The sequence below is a fragment of the Petromyzon marinus genome, chromosome 5 (assembly GCF_048934315.1).
Source record: "Petromyzon marinus isolate PM22_M1 ecotype Great Lakes invasive population chromosome 5, UKy_Petmar_22M1.pri1.0, whole genome shotgun sequence".
NCBI lineage: Eukaryota > Metazoa > Chordata > Hyperoartia > Petromyzontiformes > Petromyzontidae > Petromyzon > Petromyzon marinus.
Window position 1 is genome coordinate 16,784,072 of NC_133671.1, and position 20,468 is coordinate 16,804,539.

Here is a 20,468-nt window from a genome sequence, read left to right on the forward strand (position 1 = left end):
TAACATGTACAGCACTTTGTGCGAGGGAATCTAGCCGAAGATGACAAGGTGTTTTTACAGTTTGTTCACGATTGTAACGTCTGCAATTGAATATAAATTCGTCACGTGTAACCTATTAAAATAAAAATGTATTCACTGCATCCAAAATTAATATATTTTTTGAAGAACGAAATATAGAGGACTTACTTTTGTTCATCTTATCACGTAGGATATGTTTTTGGAAGGACATTTTATCATGTGTTATTTCAAATTCCTAAAAATAACTTCTATTTGAATAAATGATCTAGTTTTTCTGATATTAAGAGTCGGATGGAAAACCGGGGTAAACGTTCTGTAATTGTAGCCTTCAGATGGGTTTTTGGTTTTGTACCACGTGTTGTTCAAGCACGATGTCTGACGCTTCGCTCCAAGTAATGGGTGCTTTCTTGAGGAAGTGAATTCAGCTTTTTGTGAAAAGAATGCTTGCAACGTGGGTGTTGCTGTTGGTTCTCTCCCTGCCTTTGCTGATGCTTTGACGAGCACTGCTCATTGACCATCATAACCCCCCCCCCACCCCACAGTTCTTCGGGAACTAAATTCCGCTCCCGACGAAGAAGCCACCCAGCGTATGGAACCAAACGTCAGAGGCCACGCCGAACGACAACCCCAAAATACAACGGAGAGCTTCACAACGCAAACCGCGAAAACTCCTGCGGGGAGTTCTGCGATTGCCACGTGACTCCTGTGAGTAATTTTTGCAAACGCCCCCCCCGTGTCCCGTCGACTTTCCCAGCGCCTGGAGCAAGAGCGTCATGGTGCGGTGAGGCGGCTGGAGGTGCGGGAGAGCGAGTGGGAGGGCCGCGTCGCCGAGCTGGAGGTGGAGCTGGCCCACGTGCGCCAGGAGCTGGACAGGAAGCAGCAGGGCAGCCTGGAGACTGACCGTGAGAAGTCGCGGGCGCTGCGCGAGCTCAGCGAGCAGAACCAACGGCTCCTGCAGCAGATCGTGGCGGTGAGGACCTTGGCACGGCTATCGGGCACGTGGCCACTCCGGCTGCACTTGGGGAGCCCGCACGGTCCCCTCCGGCTGCTCAATAATTGTGAAATCGGTGCGGAGAAGGCGCAATTGTATTCCAAGCGCCAGGGGCCCCATGCCAAGCTTGCTTTGGCTGGCCATCGAACGAAGGTGGTCACTGCATCGCGTGCTCTCTCGGATGCGCTTCTGCGGCCGTCTGGAATGCCCTTCCTTTCCGATATTAGGAAGCCGATGGAGCTATGCACTTTTAATTCTAGATTCAAAACTCATTTCTTTGTAACTGCTTTTTGTATTCTTAGCTCTTTCGGTAAAGTCACGTTGAAGGGAAACAATAAAATAATAAAATATATATAAAACAATAAAAATTCTCACGACGTTTCGACCATAACACAAACGTGACTTTACCGAAAGAGCTAAGAATATGAATTACTGCAGTCACGAAAGCTTTAAATCAAAATTTAACTGCTTTTTGTGTTTAGTTTGTTGTTCTTCCCCCGCACCTCCGAATAGCACGGTTGGCTACGTATGGTGCGAAATAAGTTCAACATACACACAAGCTCGCCACACCCAGTGTGTGAGATCATCCTGCCGTCTTTCTCTCCCTCGCTGCCACTTCTTCTGGCTGTCGCTCCTTTGCTCTTTTCGGAGTTGCGGTGGCGCTTTCCGACAGAGGGGGCCAGAATTGACGTTGCTCCAGTGTTTGTGTCAAAGAGATCGGGTGCAGGTTTATGTAACCATGCTTCTTTAGCTGTCTTACCCACTTTTGCTACCCATAGAACCAAATCAACTATGCAGTCGAACTCATCTTATTCGCCATGATGTAAGGGTGCAATTGGCACATTCTGTTATCTGCAAATACCCGTGAAAATAAAGAAGTACAGCACTACGGTGCTGTGTAGATGACAGCAAAAAGACAGTGCAGCAATGTCCAATGTATTGTACCTCCGTGCCCCCATATCTATGCCCCTCTGGCATCCACCAAACCACACCAAGGAGGGTGGCAAAGCATGCTTCAACAACTGTGGGGAGGCCCTCATCCAGCAGTGGATTGACAAAGATGCTGTGCATATACAAGTACACGTGCATAAATCAACGTCTCGTACAACGTGCCTTCATTAGTGGCCGGGGCTAATTTAATCGGCAGTTGACGTCTTTTATTCTTCGCCGCGTCGATGGCAACCTGCGGAATTTGACTCCCAAGTCTGTGGATTTCATTTCGTCAACATTTTTAAATTTTAATAACTAATTTAAATGCTGACTAACCGCACACCAAGTTAACACTGGGCGCTCAGTTTTTAGCCGGAATAATTTTTTTTCATCTTCATGGCAAAGACTCGACCAAGATTCCGCTGGCCGTCGTCATCATCGTCATCATCGACGACGACAGACCAACCCTAATAACACCGTGCCCTTTTGCGCCCCACATCTGGACTCTTCTCCAAGGCACACTGGGTGCGGAGAAAATTCGGCCCACCTTGGACTAGGGCTGAACGATTTGGGGAAAATATCGAATTCCGATTTTTCTTACAGGTATTGCGATTTGATTTGCGAATACATTTTTGAAAGTCAAGTTCTATATTCTTGGTTCTTTCGGTAAAGTCACGTATTGTTTCCCTTCTACGTGACTTTACCGAAAGAACCATGAATATGAATCCCTGCAGTCACGAAAGCTTTAAATCAAAAGTCAAGCTTTAGTTCAATATTCACTGTGTAATAGATTTAAAACATGTTATGGAGCATTACCACATGATACCATCAAAATGAACTGCTCTATATATTCTAATGCAAGGATGAGAACTTTAAATATATTAATTGCTTCTAACATGTATTTATTAAAATGTTTTAATTGAAATAGAACAATCAAACATATAACAATTGTTAAGTTAAATAAAGAAAGTTATAATAATACAAAATAAAACAATTCCAATAAGAAAGTAACAGGACTTTTCAAATCGCAAAAAAATCGCAGCCTTTGCGATTTGCTAACCGCATTGTTTTGAAATTGCCGTTTCGATTTGGAATCGATTAATCGTTCAGCCCCACCTTGGACCCACTGTGCCACGGCCATCTCTGTGGTTCGTCCCAACCACCTCCCCCGTGCAGTCGCCACGCAACCGAGGCCACTCACGTTTCCTGCATGGCTTGGCAACGATCCAACCACTCAAACCGGCATGTGGCGGCTGCCTCGTGTCGTTTTTCGCAGAAATCGAAGGGAGAACGGTCAGCGAACCACGCAAAAAGCTGGGGGGGGGGGGGCCCTAAGCACCTCAAGGTGGGCTGGGGCCATCGGGGGGGGGGGGGGCGTGCGGATTGATGAAACGAAAGGTGCACGAAATATAATCTCAAACAATAAAGCCCTCGCGAACGTGAGTAGCTAAATAATATGAAGGGCAAAAACTCTCCTCTGCCTGCATCTCTTTCCCCGCATCATTGTTTCTTGTTTGTGTTCCTCTTATGTCACTCCATCTACCTCTCCTTTCATCTAGGATTTTAGAAATTTTAAGTGGACTGCCACCTCCCCCCCCCCCCCCCCCCGAACATGATATCTCCCGAGGGGACCCCCAATGAGCTAGCAACCTACTCGCTGCTCGCTGCTTGATGCTCAATTGAGGGCAAATATGTAAAGCTACTATTGATGCGCTTGTATTGAATAGGGTCCCGTCACGTAATGATTTCCTCTGTGAGTGCCGCAGACATGTGCCCTGCAACGCTATACGTGAGCGCCTATGCATTATGCACCCGCTGTGCGAGCTGTCACATAACGCATTCTTGCGGACGTAATTACGGCATCACAACACTTCGCAGGCTAGGCTATGGTTTTTTACCTGCTGCTCATGTGCAAACATTCAGGGTTTGTATACGAGTCGTATATATTAAACGCGTGATGCGTCTGCCCGCTTGAAAATCTGAGTGGTTGCGATTGAACTACGCGCATACACGTATTTTTTTTTTTTTACCTCATGTCAACCCATTCAATCCAAAGTACGTATACGCAGACGCATCGATTCTCGCGCGCGCGATTTGATTTGTGTTTTCCGTGAGCTTTAAACAGTCGGGTCAATTGATTCATTTCTGCGTCGCTGCACCTTGGGGTACAGCACAGTGCCGCTCCCTGCTTGGGGTACGGTGGTTGGGTAGTGTGGGTGGCACGGGTGTTGGAACACTGCGCCGTGAACCTGGCGACCCGCGTGCTCCAACATCGGCGGCGAGCGATGTTCGAACCCGCTCCCGATTCCACCACCCCATTTAGCCAACCTGCGTAGACCCGTGCGGTGGAGTATGGACAACCAATAACCCCCCCCCCCCCCCATAACCAGCAACGGGTGTGCGCGGACGTCTTCGTCCAGCACTCGCTAAGCAAGAGGGCTGCATTATAAATCTGGTGAGGGTCCTTACACGGGGCGTATGAGGCACGAGGGGTCAAATGCAGCTATTTAATGAGAACATTCACGCAAAAAACGATGCGTGGTGGGGGGGGTGGTTAATTAAATGTTATTTATAACGGGGCAAAAAGCACAGCACGCTTTATTGCTAAAAAGTATGGCTCGCCCCCCCCTAGCATGTGCTTGAAATTAAGGTTGACTATCTGTTGTTCAGCAGTGTTGGAGATCGCAATACCTGCCTTGAGGCGATAAAAGCACGTTGTATTATATTTTGTTAACTTTCAGGGCCGTCTCCTATTAATCTCCCACCACTTCTTTTTTTCCGCCTTGGCAATCGTTCGCTCGTCAACAGATGGCCGCCGGTCGCTCCCCTCTGGTGTTGGTTACGGCCGAGTTGCTTGAGCTCAACGGCACTTTTGTGCGAAGGCTTTTACCCACATTCCACCTTTCGATTGTGTACCGTTGGCGCTGACTTGAGAGATGAATCGTGATGGTGTATCCACGCCAGTGGATGTTCGACAACAATATATGTGTGACGATTTCCCCCACCTCCGATTTCCCGCACCTCCGATTAGCGGTGAGAAAGAAGTTCAACATACATACATACAATGTATGACAATGCATAATATTGTCCCCTATGCAATTGTAATTTGCTTGGCGTCCGCAGAACTGTACACGCATTCAAATGTTATCATTGTCATCATCGTGGCAATGGAGGGTCACGATTCAATTTGCTTGCCGATTCCACTCTATTTAACAATAAATAGCAGCATGCAACTTATACGACCCTAAGTGGAGAGATTATCGTGGGTACGATTCAATGTTTTGTTGTTTGTGAGCTTAATATGAGAATTTCCACATCGTTACATTCCATTGCATGGGCACAATGTGTCTTGCTGCCCGTGCATTGTGGTTCTGCTCCTCGCACATTTATTCATTATCTGTAGGGTATGCCACTTTTTTCCAGAACTATTGTTGTAATGTGTTGCTATGCTTCCACGTCTGTGCTCCCCGCATTGACCAGCGTGGTAAAGTATGAACAAATAACACTCATGACTTGCACAGGCTTAAGAAAGGCCCCCGTCCAGCATTGGATCGATAAAAGGGCCGTACACGTTACAGCTAGTTTTCTCAATAATAACACAAGGTTCTCTTGGCAGATGGAACAGTACAGTTATGAGACTGTGAGGAGCACGAAGAGTGGGCGGCGTGCTAAGATCCTCGCTCGTGCTAGATTAGCGTCATCTACAATCCTCTTACGCATCAAGGGGAATAAGCTTCTCAGTAGATTCACTGACGGTAGCAGAATTAGTGTTATCCTTTGCACGCGTCTGTATATGGTGTTAGGGCTGTTTATCGCAGTAACGTAATGCACGTTGCTCTCTTTAAAGTTGATGACATAGCCACCGTTTTTCTGGTTATTGTCGATTTTCGTGTTATTGTTTGCATGGATGCAGGGTGACATGGAAAGTTCCATATTTATGGTACCTTTTTTGCCAGTATCAAAACTGAAATAAAAATAATAAGAACAGGTTACCCTTCCTGGCCATAAAACAGGTGTTAATATTTTCAAACACCACTTGGCTTCAGAACAATTGAAACGCACTTAAAAGGCAAAATACGTTCCAAACATGTGTCTATGCTTAGTATTGGAAACAAAACCACGTGCATATTGAGCACTGTAGGTCCTCATTGTTTTTCAGGAATGCACATAATTTATCGTCATTATCGGCCAAGGTCAGTCCACTGCTGGATGAAAACCTTCCCAAGCCACCGGAGGCACCAAACATTACTATTCTGAGATTTCATTGCTGCATCTCCGTAGTGGGCATCCTTTCAGATGCGCCCCATTCTTCGGCTGCCACTCCATCATTCGTCTTGACCGTCAGCCATTAACCTTTTTTTCGAGCAACGTATCCTACCCAAGTCCCACTCATTTTTCTTCACGGTTTGAATGATGGCATTAACCTGCCTATTCGACACGTATGCTTTCGTGACCAATATTATCCATTGTATTATCCTCTGGCCTTCGTACCTGATTGGCTCACAAGTGACAACATCACATTTATCCCTCGAAGACCGAAACAGGAGGATTTCTCCGCATCTCTGGCTGTCGCCTGATGATGCAAGTTGTAATTACTGGCGAAATGTCGTACTCTAAGTGTACATTTTTGTGGGTTTACTCTCCAACACACCGGTGTGCTGTACTAGTAACGAATTGGCATGTTTTGTTTACACGACAAACCTTGTTAATTGGCTGTGTCGGGTGGTGGCGGGTTTAACGATGCATTTATGTTTACGCGATCTAACCCAAAAACCTCTTATGGTTAACCTGCCTACATTCACCAATCGATGCGCTCCTCTTTCTGCACAAGCCGTCTCCAAACTTCCGCTCTCTCTCATAAATTGAACATTACGTTCACAGTCTGGATGAGCAGCTTAAGACCGACGTACTAATTCTCAGCTGTTGAACGTGTCACCATATATCTGTGTACTTTATTATATTATTCCCCTTTCTAACAGTTATAAGCAAACGTGACTGGAATATGTGCAAGATGAGATGGTGGCGTTTGTGGAAATTAGCCATGCAAGGTGGCGCACAGTAGACCAATGGCTGCAGGTTACTCGAGAGCTTTTTTTTCTCAGGGGGGACCGTGCACAGGGTTAATGAAGACAACGTCCTTGGGATCATGTTGTGAGACCTCATTATGGTAGCAACCCCTTCAGGAGATGATGACGCCACGTATGACGTCACACCTCTGTGCCACTCCCCAGTGGCCTTGTTGTGTGGCCCGAACTCCAAAGTCCACGTCCACATGAGAGGGCCGTTCGTTATCGCCAACGGCGTTCGCTCGGCCTCGGCACGGGCAGGCGCGTCTCTGGCACTATACGTCGTCCCATGACACAAATCTGTAATAAGGCAGAGAGATTGGAATTTTTGCTCCACATGTTGGCACGTTGCAGTTGTGGCAGAGTGCCCAAATATGAGTGAGTGAGCGAGGGCCCCTTTGTTTTGTGCTAACCTTGTCACCAGGCCCCCTGAGAAAACCGTGGTCTCGCTCGCTCTCTCTCTCTCAACAGAGCATTCCTGTTGAGAGAGAACAAAGCCGTTTTTAATAAGGGGGGCAGCGTGGACATCGCTATGGCGGTGGCGCAGGGGTGAGCACACTGCGCTATGAAATCCGGTGACCTGAGTTCGATTCCCGGTCGTATCGTCAAGTGACAAGTGTTTGTGAACCAGGGGGGGGGGGGGGTCTCCACCCGTTTGTGAACCAGGGGGGCTTCCCACCCAGGCCCTCCACTCGGGCCCCCCACCCAGGAATTCCCCCCCCCCCACCATCAACAACCAACTTCACCAACCTGCCACTGATCAGTGCAGTCAATGTTCGATCAAACGAGCACCAATCACGACTGATACTTGTAGGGAGGAGTTCATCCATTTCATCCAGCAGTGGAGTGACCGAGAGCTGTAAAATGTTATTTTTAATGACAGCGTGCCACCGCCCCGCGACTGAAGGTTCATTATTTGCATCGTCATGACGTGCGGGACCCCCATACCTGCAAGGCAGGTTTTCCCCATCCGAGTTCCGGTTCGGCGACTTCTGCGAGGGTCAAACGCTTCCTCCCAAACACGTCTGCCGGGGAGTTTTATTTCATAGACGTATATATTAAGCAAATTCAAAACGCGCAAAGCCCAACAAGCAAAAGGTGCTGCTTGAGACTTAATTCATAAACGCTGGCACGCACGTCTGACCTTTGATCAATGCTGATGTCTGCGATCAGAGTGGTGGATGGGCTGGCTGGTTGGCAAGTGAGCGACTGACCTCGCGTTTTTGCCATTAACTTGCCTCGTTTTTATTTATGAACTGGTCCGGATTGAATTAAGGATCATTATACTGCACACCTGCTGGCATTGTATCTGTATGCAGGATTTATGACGAAGTGACGTACCTATTGTGTTTATATTTAGTTCAGTGGTGGCAGTGAAGCCCGTACAATGTTGCGTCTGATCTAGACAATGGGTGTGTAAAGATTTGATGACAGATGGTATGACACCTGACTCACCGCAACATTGGTGTTGCATGATGTACCCAAAACAAATGCTGCCAGTAAAACACCTATCGTCTTGAACAACACGGTTCCATACTTAGGTGTGTGTTTTGTTTCATTGACAGGACTTGCAGAAGGGCAGAAGATGATATTAAAAAGGATTATTTATTGTATTATGAAGGTTATTCAAGAGGTATGGCAGTGTAATATTCAAACTTTAGGCAGCCGTGGCTATTTCGCTCTTTACAGTGTAGATATCGTATACCAGTAAACACTGTCAAGGTATTCACCATCAGTGTCGTCAGTGGACTCGCCATGCCTACATCTGCCCTCTCATCTCACCCCACTCTTCACACCTCCGATTAGCACGGTTGGCTACGTACCGTGTGAAAGAAGTGCAACATACATATATACATACCCTTTGTCACACTCCTACCTCTCCCTTCTCATCTATGAACTAAAAACTAAACAATTTTTGTATTTTACCAGATAAGGCCCACTGAGGTGTATAGCTCTTTTTTCAGAAGTGACATGGCCACAAATGAATGCTCAACGAAGTCACCAGTTGAATACTTCAAACTCATGTTTTTTCTCAATGCGGAGAGAAAAACCGGAGGAGCCGGAGAAAAATCTATGCGATCACGGGGAGAACGTACAAACTCCAAATATACAACAGGCGTAGGGTCGGGATCAAACCCACGACCCCCTTGTATACCAGGCGAGGTAGTTAACATCTCACCACCACGGTGACATTCAACTCTCCCTCACTGTACTCTCCCGACCCCCAGTCAATCTTCACTCAGTGGGAGGTCGCTCATTCTCCTCTGCGGTGCCCATTGTCTGGAATTCCCTTCCCATAGCCGTCTGTGCTGTCGACTCTCCTGCCCCTGTTCGAGACCTTCCTCTTCTCCACCCTCCGCCTATGACTGACCGCCTCTTTGCAGTATAAAATAGACATGGGCTCGCTGCTTCTGCACGGCGTCGTGAGATGCGGCCGCATTTAGATGCCATATAAAATCCAAACCTGTATTGCATTCGTCAAATCGTGGCAGTGAGGATGTGAGACACATCCTGACCTGATGTGACCTTGCACAAGGTCTCAGTGTCTTGCTAAGGAGCTTGATGCTGGCCGGCTATTGTGCGGTTCTCGTTTGTGTGTGTGTGTCTCCTCTCCCCCCACTGCCGCCCCCGGTCCTTTTGTGCTGCGTTCAACAGAGAGACGGAGAGAGCACACGGGCGGATTGCCTTCGCGTTTCTCCTGTACAGCAGTTTTAACGCACACGCAAACTAAAAATTGCACCTTGGCTGTATCATTTCGGGCATGCACGGATAAGGCACTTCTAGAACCACGCTGTACTTGCGTGCCGTTTCACAGAACGCACCATTCCATCGATTTGCCATGAAAAAAATGTCATCTAATCTAAGAAAATATTTTTTTGTATCTGTTTTCTTTTACATTTGCAGTTTTTTTTACATGTACAAAGGCTCGCGTTTGTAGGGTTCCCGGAACTCCACCCTGCCCCATCAATCGGCGTGCTCCATAAATCTTGCCCTTCACTTTATTACCGTACTGTACTTAAACTTCTTCACAATGCATAATTGCCAACCCATACCTATTGCAGCGGTAGTCTGCTGACTAGATTTTTCACAGAATCACATCAGCAATTTTTATTTACTTCATTATAGTGGCACAATTAGCTTTGAAAGTCGGTACGTGGTAAAAAAAAAAAGTTTCAAAACCGGAAGCTTGCTTCCTTAAAGCTGTACAGTTATGATAAAGGATTATTTTGTAGCTATTATCCATGAATATTGCATTTTGTAAGTTTCAACTTTACAGAATTGTAATGCGGTCTTGTATCTCTCAGCATACAAGAGCGCAACTGCGTGGCATTACAAACTGACACTGTGCCAACCCAAGGCTTAATTGTTATTTTTTTCCCATCATTGAAGATGTGAATAGCTGAAAATTAATTTTTTGTAATTTTTCAAGCATGAATACGGTTATTGTTGTATTTATCGTTGAGATGCAGTAATATACAATGGTGAGTTGTGGGAGGATGTTCCACGCGCAACTGATAAGAGAAACATTCAACATTCTCTGCCTGTGACTCAAGCTCAATCCCCCATCAGCATTCCACACAGACTGTATCCAAATGGGTAAAGCTGATGGTTGAAGAAGAGGTCACATTCCGAAATTTTTATTTTTGACACAGATGAATGAAAGGTGTACAAAAACAGTCGGCTTATACTGGGCATCAACCTCTGAATTATGTGCGATCTATAAGAGGCAAGCTATGCACAATGCCAAATCCTGAAAAGATGTGCGGTGTTAATGGCCAAGTTAAACAAGTACACTGGAGCAAACTTGACCTTTTTTCATTGTATCAGATCTGGCATCGGGTGATATTGAACTAAAGTAAACAATTTTTTTTTATTTTTCAGAAGCGACCTGGTCACAAATGATAGCTCAACGAAGTGGCTTATCATATGGACATTTATAGCAGCCAAATACTCTAAACAAATGTTTCTAAATGTGGAGGGAAAAACCGGAGGACCTGGAGAAAAATCCATGCAACCACAGGGAGAGAGAACATTCAAACTCCAAATATACAGGCATCAAGGTCGGGATCGAACCCACAACCTCCTGTATACCAGGCGAGGTATTTAACATCTCAAACATTGTGGTACCCATTGCTGCTCTCCCACAGCGATACCACTATCTAGCCACAGCAGTGAATAGCATCGATGCAATGTTACTGCAGTCGAACCTGAGTCCCTGCAGGAACGAGATGAATCTGGAGAATTTTCATCATCAACGTTGGCCATGACTCATCCACTTCTAAATGAAGGCCCCTTCCCAAAGCCATCGCTGTCCCTCGCGATCCTGCGCCGAACTTATATATCTAGTGCCTGCACACGAGTTGATTTCTTCTCCACGTCTCTGCCGTGGACGTCTTTTGGCTGCCACTCGATTGAAGACATTTCATGATGAAGAGACCGGGGACAGAGAAAGAAAAGGAGGCTTGATACAGGGTGAGGAAATTGGCAGTAAAAATGATCACCCCGTTCTGCCCTCTGCCTTCTTTGCATGCCAATAACATGATTTTACAGCGATAGGAGTTGAAAAAAAACCATCGTCGTAAAATACAGAGCTGTTTTCCTGACATACTGCTGCGTTGTTTACCTTTGCTTTCCATCGCGTGATGAATTTGCACGTATTTGGTCAAGCGGTAAGGAGTTAACCGCCTCCATGCCACGCCTTTTAAATAGCATGAAAGGCTGCAGAATTAGATTTTGAGGTAAGGGAATTTTTACCCCCTTTAAAAACGGTCTCGATGACAATAAAAAATAGAACTCCCACAATCCCCCCCCCCACCCACCTTCCCCCCGCGCATACCACATAGCACTAGTTGACGTTGCCTGTGATCATGTACGTCGTCGTCATTGATGGAAGTCATTTCATTATTGCCATTTCACGCTTCAGAACTTTTCATAGTTGTTGGAGCGACGCACGAGAACGGGGCTTGGCAAGTGGGAGTTCAAGTGAAATTAACATACTGTACTGGTGGTATTGTATGTATGCATGTTGAACTTCTTTTCGCACTGTACGTAGCCGACCCGTGCTGATCGGAGGTGGCATAAAATGGGGTGGAGAAGTGGCGAGGCAGTGGTTAGTGCACTACAAAGTCAAGTAAACTAATACATTTTAAAAACTATTTTACCAGGTAAGACCCACCTGAGCTATTAGCTGTTTTTTTCAGCAGCGACCTGCCCACAAGTGAGATAGCTCAGTGAGGTGGCTTACCACGTGGAAATGTCTAGCGGCCAAATGCTCTTATCGTGCTACGGCTAACGTCAATGCTGAGTGATATCTGAGCCGGTCCTGCACCGGCCTCCTCTTTCTTCCCGCCACCAGCTGACATTGACCACGGTGATGAATAATGGTATTAAAACAAACACAAAAATCCAACGGTGGGTTGACAAAAGAACCCACAAACGTATCAACATTATAACGTGACCCAACCCAAAAAAAATCTATTGTGCCGTCGTAATAATGGCTGTGAAAATATATGCGGTAAGACTCGGTAGTATTTTTTTATTACTTTGGAGAGAGTATTAACCATTTTTTGTTTATCTTACCAAAGGGAAAATAGCTGAATTTTGTTGTCGATACATCACTAGATGACTGGCATTGAGCAAAGTTCAAAATTGTTTGTGTTTGGGCTGTAGTGGGTGAGGCTGCGGACGTTTATGTGCCTGGGCAAGTGTGTACTTGTTGGTACTCAGACACACTTGTCCAAACATGCACGCATGCATGCCCAAGGTTTGTTTAAACGTGTTGCATGATTTCCCAACAACTATTTCACTGCTCAGCTAATTATAATTAGGCTGCATTGGTAGTGGTGCACACATTAAAAAAAATCAACACATTCGTCACTAATATGGTCGTAAAAAATCAATATACTGTATACACAATCTTCTACGTTTCTGTAATGGCCCTTTCTTCATGGCCTTTCTTCAAGCACATGTGCGATGAAGAAGGCCCACTGACCGAAACGTTGCCTGTTGTGTATTTTGTCCTTTTTTAGGGCAGCGTTATTGACCATCGCGGCGATTTCTTTTTGCAATTATGCAAGTGCTCTTTAAGCCACAGTGATTCACAGTGTATCTTACGCCTTTTTAATTAGCAGATGGGGTAATGGAGCAGTGGGTGCCACACTCGGTGACCTGAAGCTTTCATTCCTGGCCGTGGCTAACATTGGTGGCGAGTGATATCTGCCGAGGGTCTGGACATCATACCTATCCCACAGAAGACGTTGTCAGGGAGACCTCCATCCAGCAGTGGATTGACAGAGGGCTGAACTTGTTTAATTTAATATATGCGAGGCCTTGCAAGTAACATTTCTTTGGAAACTGCTTCTATCAGCCCTTCTATTACCTGCAGTTCCTATCAACCACATCACCGGATCGATGCATTAACCTTTTTACTATACGCGTGTAAATGTCTCTCGCCGTATAATCTGCACTTTGCACGGACAAGAGGAATAACATTGCAGTGTGTCAGAAAATGTATCCTATTATCCGCATTTGCCCATGCTTCTTCCTGATACAAGCGGATAATGCCCACCCATAGTGCCCGTGCTCTTTGCCCGTATCAGCACGGATGAGAGGAATTTCCCGTTACCAGGCAAACTCTGGTAGGCACACTTCTCAAGCCTGATAGTGGGTAACGCGTGAGATTGGCCAGTGGTGGAGTGAGAGGCCAGTGAGAGATTTAGAGGGGAATGGAAGGAACCTCAATGTCGCTTGATAAAAATTACAGATTATAATGCCTGAGACGGCACTCCAATTGCAGGAGACGTGTCAGGTCTGGGTACGTAGTGAAGAATCGAGCCATATACATAATATATACCAAACACTGTATATATATCAGTGGAAATATGGCTCGCTATTAGTATAGTTTACAGCTCTTTGCTTGTAAAATGACATTACGTATTATCTACCATCAGATAGCCAACCATTGTACCTGCCCATTGAACCTGCCCATTGACGTAACGTCGATGGGTGTGACTTTCATTGGGCCAATAAACACACAAGTACAATACTTGCACCTTATTTAGGTTTTATTGTCTTACCCAGTGTTGTGAAGCAGCGTTCAGAAGTGTGGTCTCCTAAAGCTTAAGTTTGAATGAAACTGTGGGTCTGTATTTTCAAAGCGTAAAACACGACCGCGACTTATTACACAGAGTAATGTTTAAGAGGAAAAGGTAGCACGAGTGATTAGCTTTTTCTTCCAGTTTGAGACTCTAAAAATAGATGTACTGCACGATAGGTGTTCGCCAAGAGAAGGCGTCTACCGAAACACACCCTTGATTCGAATGTCACGATTAAATTCAAGAGTAGATCATAATGATTGTTTTACCATTCTGGGGTGGATGTAGAATCTTTGTAGTTGTAGTTTTGAACTCTTTGGCAAGCAAGGCTGATGCCAACTGTTCTCAAAAGCTGTACTTTTAAACGAAATTTTTTTTCTCACAACAATGGCATAAAATTATTTCTGGACACCAATAATTTTCTTGCACACTTATTAGGCCAAGAGAGACAACTTGAGGAATGTGTAACAATTTAATCACATTTCCAAGGCAACATTTTCATGATGGCGTGAGGGAAAGGAGTCGCATGGATCACTGACCGGAAAATTCCTATCAACGCTTTCCCTCCTGGCCACGCGCATGGCTTACTAACCCAGCAAGAAAACAACAGCAGCAACAACTTTAATTTCCAGCAAAAAAACAACTTTCCTAACCACAGAACCACAAACCTACCCCCCTCCCCCCCGCCGCTATTATTACGTGAGAGAAAAAAAAATCGGCAAAGTACGTTGGGCGCGGCATTAAACTGCCCCGCGATTTAGTGCGGTGAGCTAGAATGGCACAGTTCGTCCGCTAAATGAGCAAATTCACGTGGGAACCCTTTGCCCGATGCCCGCCTCTGATTGCCGCCGCCCCTGCCCTGCGTTGGCCGCTCACAGACTGCGGCGCTTAATTGTGTCGCCGGCAGGCAAATGAAGCGTGACTCGGCCGAAACTCCACGCCGAGTGGTTAATTAACGCGAGCGCTGCGCAAAAAAAATGGGAAACCGGAGGAGGCGAGAGGCGCCCTTAAGAGGGGTGGCTCTTGTGGAATGACAAATCTCCGCTGACAGGGGCACTGCGGCGGTTCGTGTGTGTGTGTTTTTTTTATATTTTCCTGTCATTTGCGGGTGAATTCATTTCGTCTCGAGTCTGTCGGTGAAATGCTCGCTGCGGAAACTCCCAGGGAATGCGTTGGGGTGTTGCTACGGTTTGAACAATGTACACAACCCTAGCACCGTTTAAACTAAATATATTTATTGGAAGTTCATTTGTATTGGGTGTAGAGAGAGACTATCGATGAAGGCCCGTTGAGTGAACACGAACTTATCACTGTCCGTTCATCGATACGTTCCAACTTTCCCGCATGTTGAAATAAAATTCTTGCCAACTTTACCCGTTAACGAAATACCGTTGATTTCGAGCTAAATCAATGTGCTAGCATAGGGGTTTGTGTTTTTTGTGGTTGTGCTGTAGAACTCCGTTCAGGTCAACGCCAACAAGCCGCGGCACAAACCCTAGAGCACGTCGGAGAGATAAAAGTACGTGCTTGACTCCGATTAGTTGTTTCTGTCGGCCGTGGAGTAAGAGAGACACAAACTCATAACGACATTCTCATTGTGTCCGTCGTGTCAGCTTGATGCGTCCTGGCCCACTTCAGTTGTACCAATAAACTGAAAACCAACGTCGCTCTTCGCGATTGGTGCACTCGTGAGCAACTGTCTGTTAAATTGCACGACGAAGCTCTTAGCATCAGCTTTTTGATCATGAAAACCACGTGTTCATCGTGCTTTTATGTGTTGGCTGTGCTTGTGGTATTGTGTGTATTATTGTTTGGTATAAAAAAAAAATGAATGCACGAGGCAGGGAAATTCAATGTATGTAAGAACATCTCAAGAGTGGTCTGTAAGGGTCGTTGCTAAGCATCCCACTGTTGTGATGTGGTCAATCTTTGCACCAATCTCGTGGGCATTGCTGAACGTTGCAGATTCCATGCATACCAGATAATCATCGCCGTTAATTCTCGCAATTTGCCTCCTTCAGCTTCTGCTTTTTTGCGCCTTTATGATAATATTTTAATGCGTAACAAAATGTAAAGGGTACACGGTACGGTACTTCATAACTGAATGTAAAATGACGTTCCAAAAAGAGAGAAAAAAAAGACGTAATATTTTTTGTTTATTTTATACATATATATATTTTATTTATAATGGTTGGTGACCACAGGCCCAGAACGCGAAGAGTCCAGCAACAGGCGGCACGATCCGTCGTGTGTTTGGGAATGTGCCGCGAGTTGTTCGGCATGTTGTCCGACGTTCCGCTCGACGCGCTTAGAAGCTTCTGCACGAACTGCAATCGGAGAGCTATTGCAACACAACCACCGGAGCCATCTGCAGTCCACGAGTAGAGTGGGCCCAACGGCGCCGCTGAAGGTGTAACTGATAACGAGATGCTCGTTTCTGGAGGCCAGGGTCCACGGTTGCCTTTGCGCCTTAAAGCAAAGGTAGAGCTATTTTTTTTTTTTGCAATAAGGGTTCTTTTGTTTAAGCACAGTTGCCGAGGACAGGCTATTAAAGGCCCAAAACACCGAGTAAGCTGAGCAAACAAAGAGACCTGAAAGTTGTAGTATCTGTTTATGTATACGTTGAACTTCTTTTGCACCGTACGTAACCAACCGTGCTAATCGGAGGTGCCTAAAAAGGCACGGTTTTCAGCTGCGCGGTATACAACACAAGTAGATTATCAGAATGAACACGTTTCGTGTGAATTGAGAAATGTTATAATACTGGTAGGAACGAAGTTGTAAACTGAGTGTACCAGCCTGCAATAGATTAATGTGTCCGTCCGTCTGTCCGTCCGTCCCCTTTCAATACTGAAGTGAAATCTCGTGCTGTTGGGGTGTAAAAATAAAATTGCGCAACATTCCAATGTTCCTACCAGCCCACCCTGCAGGGACCTGTTAACCCATGGGGGGGGGGGAGGGTTTTGGGGGGGGAATAGACGATGGGAGGGAATTCCAAAATTGAGCAGTGCGAGGAAGGAATCGTAAAAACGTGGTGCCTCAGTGGCGAGATGTTAACTACCTCGCCTGGTATACAGGAGGTCGTGGATTCGATCCCGACCCTGATGCCTGCATATTTTGAGTTTACACGTTCTCGCAGTGGTTGCGTGGATTTTTCTCCGGGTCCTCCGGTTTTCCCCCTCCACTTTTAGAAACGTGCATTTCGAGTATTTGGCTGCTGTAAACTTCCACGCGATAAGGCCCCTTCATTGACCAGGTCGCTCCTGAAAAAAAAGCTGTGGTAGCTCAGTGGGCCTTACCTGGCGAATGATCAATTAAAAAAAGGGTTGTGTTTTTGGCATCGCAGTGCGGCGGCGGTTCATCGAGGTGTGCCCGCGTGTGTGTTCGCCAGGCGGGAGAAACAGAAACGCGGCTGTCGGCTGAGCTGACCAAACTACGGGAGGAATTCCGCGAGAGGACCCGCGCCGCCGGGGTGCACGCGCTCAAAGAGACGTCCCTACATTCAGAGGTGAGGACGGGCACACACACAAAGACGAAGACCCCCCCCCCCCCCCCCCGCCGTATCACTTGAACAGACTGCTGGGGCAAATGCTGTTCGCGAGTAACCACCTATGAAGGCTGGCACGGCACACGAGGGGGTGGATGGCGAGCACCACGCCCGGCCGCTTTTGTCTCCCTAGTGGCGATGTTTACACACCGCACCAGGTACTCATTTGAGGCTGAGTCGCCCTAGGGGGAGGACCAGGACGAGTTCAGATAATCGTCGCTGGTGTTGGCCGTGAGCGGGAATTGACCTCGGGTCGCCGAGTTCGTAGTGCAGCGCTCTAACCGCTACACCACCATGCCCCAAGGCACGCACACACACGTACGCACACACACACAACAGCAGTCGCCATTCACCACTAACTGAAGGTGATGTCACCACAGCACTTGTGCCAGGCCATGTGCACTTGCAGGATATCGCGTGATATGTGGAAGGCTCGCCGTTGGCAGGGGTGTCACGGGACAGAATCAAAATCTTTATTTAAAGTGGAGGAATCCAATGAGCTACGAAGCTCTTTTTCACAGATGTCCAGTATGGGCGGGTCAGATGTTATAGATTAAACGACTGAGATGACTGCCAAGATGCAACGCCTGTGCTGCCTGCTGTGCCGACGTGCCAACACTGCGATGCACACGCCTGCTCCCTCGTGCTGTCCTCACAGCTCAAGATGGGCCTTGCGTATCACGAGACTGAAAACTCACAGCAAGCGCCGCATAAACCCGTGTTATAAGCATGCGCACTTACGCCTCAACGAAGGCACGTTTTTCAAATATGTGGTCTCCAACTTTAGCCCATATAATACCATTAATATTCTATATGCTGAAATTGCATGTGCTAGAATTGCTTTGGCTGTGATTGCACACGCAAACAAAAGTACTGTGACATCTGTTATCAATTGCATGTAATTTCCATCATAACCTGGAGTCTCCGCCTTGGCTCGGAGGTCATCCTCGTGCCAGTGTTTTTCAAGTTGAAGCCAAAATCGTGGATGAATATCTGCCGACAAAGCTGCTGACCCACTTTTGGGTTTGGCCCAATATTCCTGCCTTGCAAAAATAATTCTCTGTGCCCAGACTGTGGCCCAAGTTTTATGTTGGTCGGTGCCTCGTCCTCATTGTTACCTGCTTATGCGCGTTGACGTAGATAGTCTGTAAGAGTACACGTTTCTTGCAACAAATGGCTAAGGAAATGTATCGGTGCACAACAGCCCTTTACCAGAATTGGTCGCAAGAAAAGCTATAGACCTTTGTTGTTTTGTATTTAATAATTATTTACATTTGTAAGGTGTATTTCACCAATAGATCCCAATGCGCTGTGCATTGATAAACTGTCACGATTCATTAATCGGTCCACAATTGTTCTCGATTATGTCTGCTAGACTGAGAGGATTCGCCATTAAGTGAGATATTTAATACTTGAATAGTAGTTAAATGGGAGAACAAATCTTCATGTCACTGTGCTCTCGAATAAGAATCTTGCAAAACCGATTGGTATTTGGACAATCGATCGTAAGTCTTCCATTATTGATGACGGCCCCCTCCTCCCTCCGTCAAAGAATCTTTGAGAATTTCAACAATGGCTTTGAGTGAGCCACATTGCCCGGTGCTGGCACAACTCTACGCCGTGCGAATCCTCGACCCGCGAACGGGAATAGTTCCGCTTGACGTCGCACACGAGCTCTATCGCTCCCTCCACACAATAACCCCCTCCTCGTTCACTCACCGTCCACCCCCCTCCCACCCCCACCGTACCTCTCGCTCCGCATGGCCCATGTCCACCATTCTCCCCCCCCTCCACCCCCGTCGCTTCACCTGCCCCTCTGCCACCCCCCCCCACCCACCCCCGACCCCAACTCCGTGTCCAGCTGCGAGTGCTTCTGGAGCGGCGGCGTGAGCTGGAGTGCAGGGTGTCTGCCCTGCAGGAGGAGAACGCCGCCACGCAGGGAGAGCTGGACGAGGCGCTCGCCCGCTCGGCCATGCTCGAGCGACAGGCTCACGGAGCGCAGGTGCAGGTGAGGTGGCCGCCAGCGCCCCTTCCCCTCCCCCCCACCAAGTGGTTAGCGTGTCTAAACTGAAACTCAACTACTTTTTTTTATTTATTTAACAAGGTAAGGCCCACTGAGCTACATAGCTCTTTTTTTTAGAAGCGACCTGGCCACAAATGATAGCCCAACGAAGTGGCTTACCATCACGTGGAAATTTATAGCAGCAAAATAATCAAAACGCGTGATGTTGATTCTGAACGTGGAGTGAAAAACCGGAGGACCTGGAGAAAAATCCATGTGACCACGGGGAGAGACATGCAAACTCCAAATATACAGGCATCAGGGTCGGGATCGAACCCATGATCCTCCTGAATACCAGGCCAGGTAGTTAACATCTCGCCACCGTGACGCCCGTCTGCCACCTGTTACGGAGGTTCGTGGGCCCGAGGGTCTCTGGGCCGCCCTGGTTATTACCGCGGGTGACATGGCCATAGAGTGCTATGCGCCGTCTGCTTCACGATGCACGTTGAAGGCCCTGTGACGTGATTAGCATGCCAAGCATTCCAAGCGTGCTGGTGCCTCGGTTCAACACTTCCACATTTGAAGATTGCTCGCAATTTACCTAACTAGGCAAGGCCACGTAGCAACGTCTACTGTCAAACTACCGCAGACTATACCCGTCTGTAAAGCGTAGTGCTTTCGTGATCGCCTGGTGCTATATGAATGGCACAATTCCCATATCAACACGATTCCCTTTAATCCGAGTGATACGAACACCATTCACCGCACCGATTGTTAATGTTATTGTTTAGTTTTTGCCCTGCATATAACAGGTAAATGT

At 46.9% G+C, this 20,468-nt stretch overlaps 1 protein-coding gene across 2 annotated transcripts in view; it reads left to right on the top strand.

Annotated features, from left to right (window-relative positions):
- BICDL1 (BICD family like cargo adaptor 1) overlaps nucleotides 1–20,468 on the top strand; it is a 43,762-nt gene that overhangs the window by 10,344 nt on the left and 12,950 nt on the right. Inside the window, exons 2-4 of one of the 2 annotated variants that reach the window (XM_076062256.1) lie at nucleotides 773–988; nucleotides 17,491–17,607; nucleotides 19,565–19,654. In XM_076062256.1, coding sequence (XP_075918371.1) covers nucleotides 773–988; nucleotides 17,491–17,607; nucleotides 19,565–19,654 — 423 coding nt within the window. Of the gene's footprint in view, nucleotides 1–772; nucleotides 989–17,490; nucleotides 17,608–19,507; nucleotides 19,655–20,468 lie in introns of both variants that reach the window. The other variant, XM_032947178.2, reaches the window with a different exon arrangement.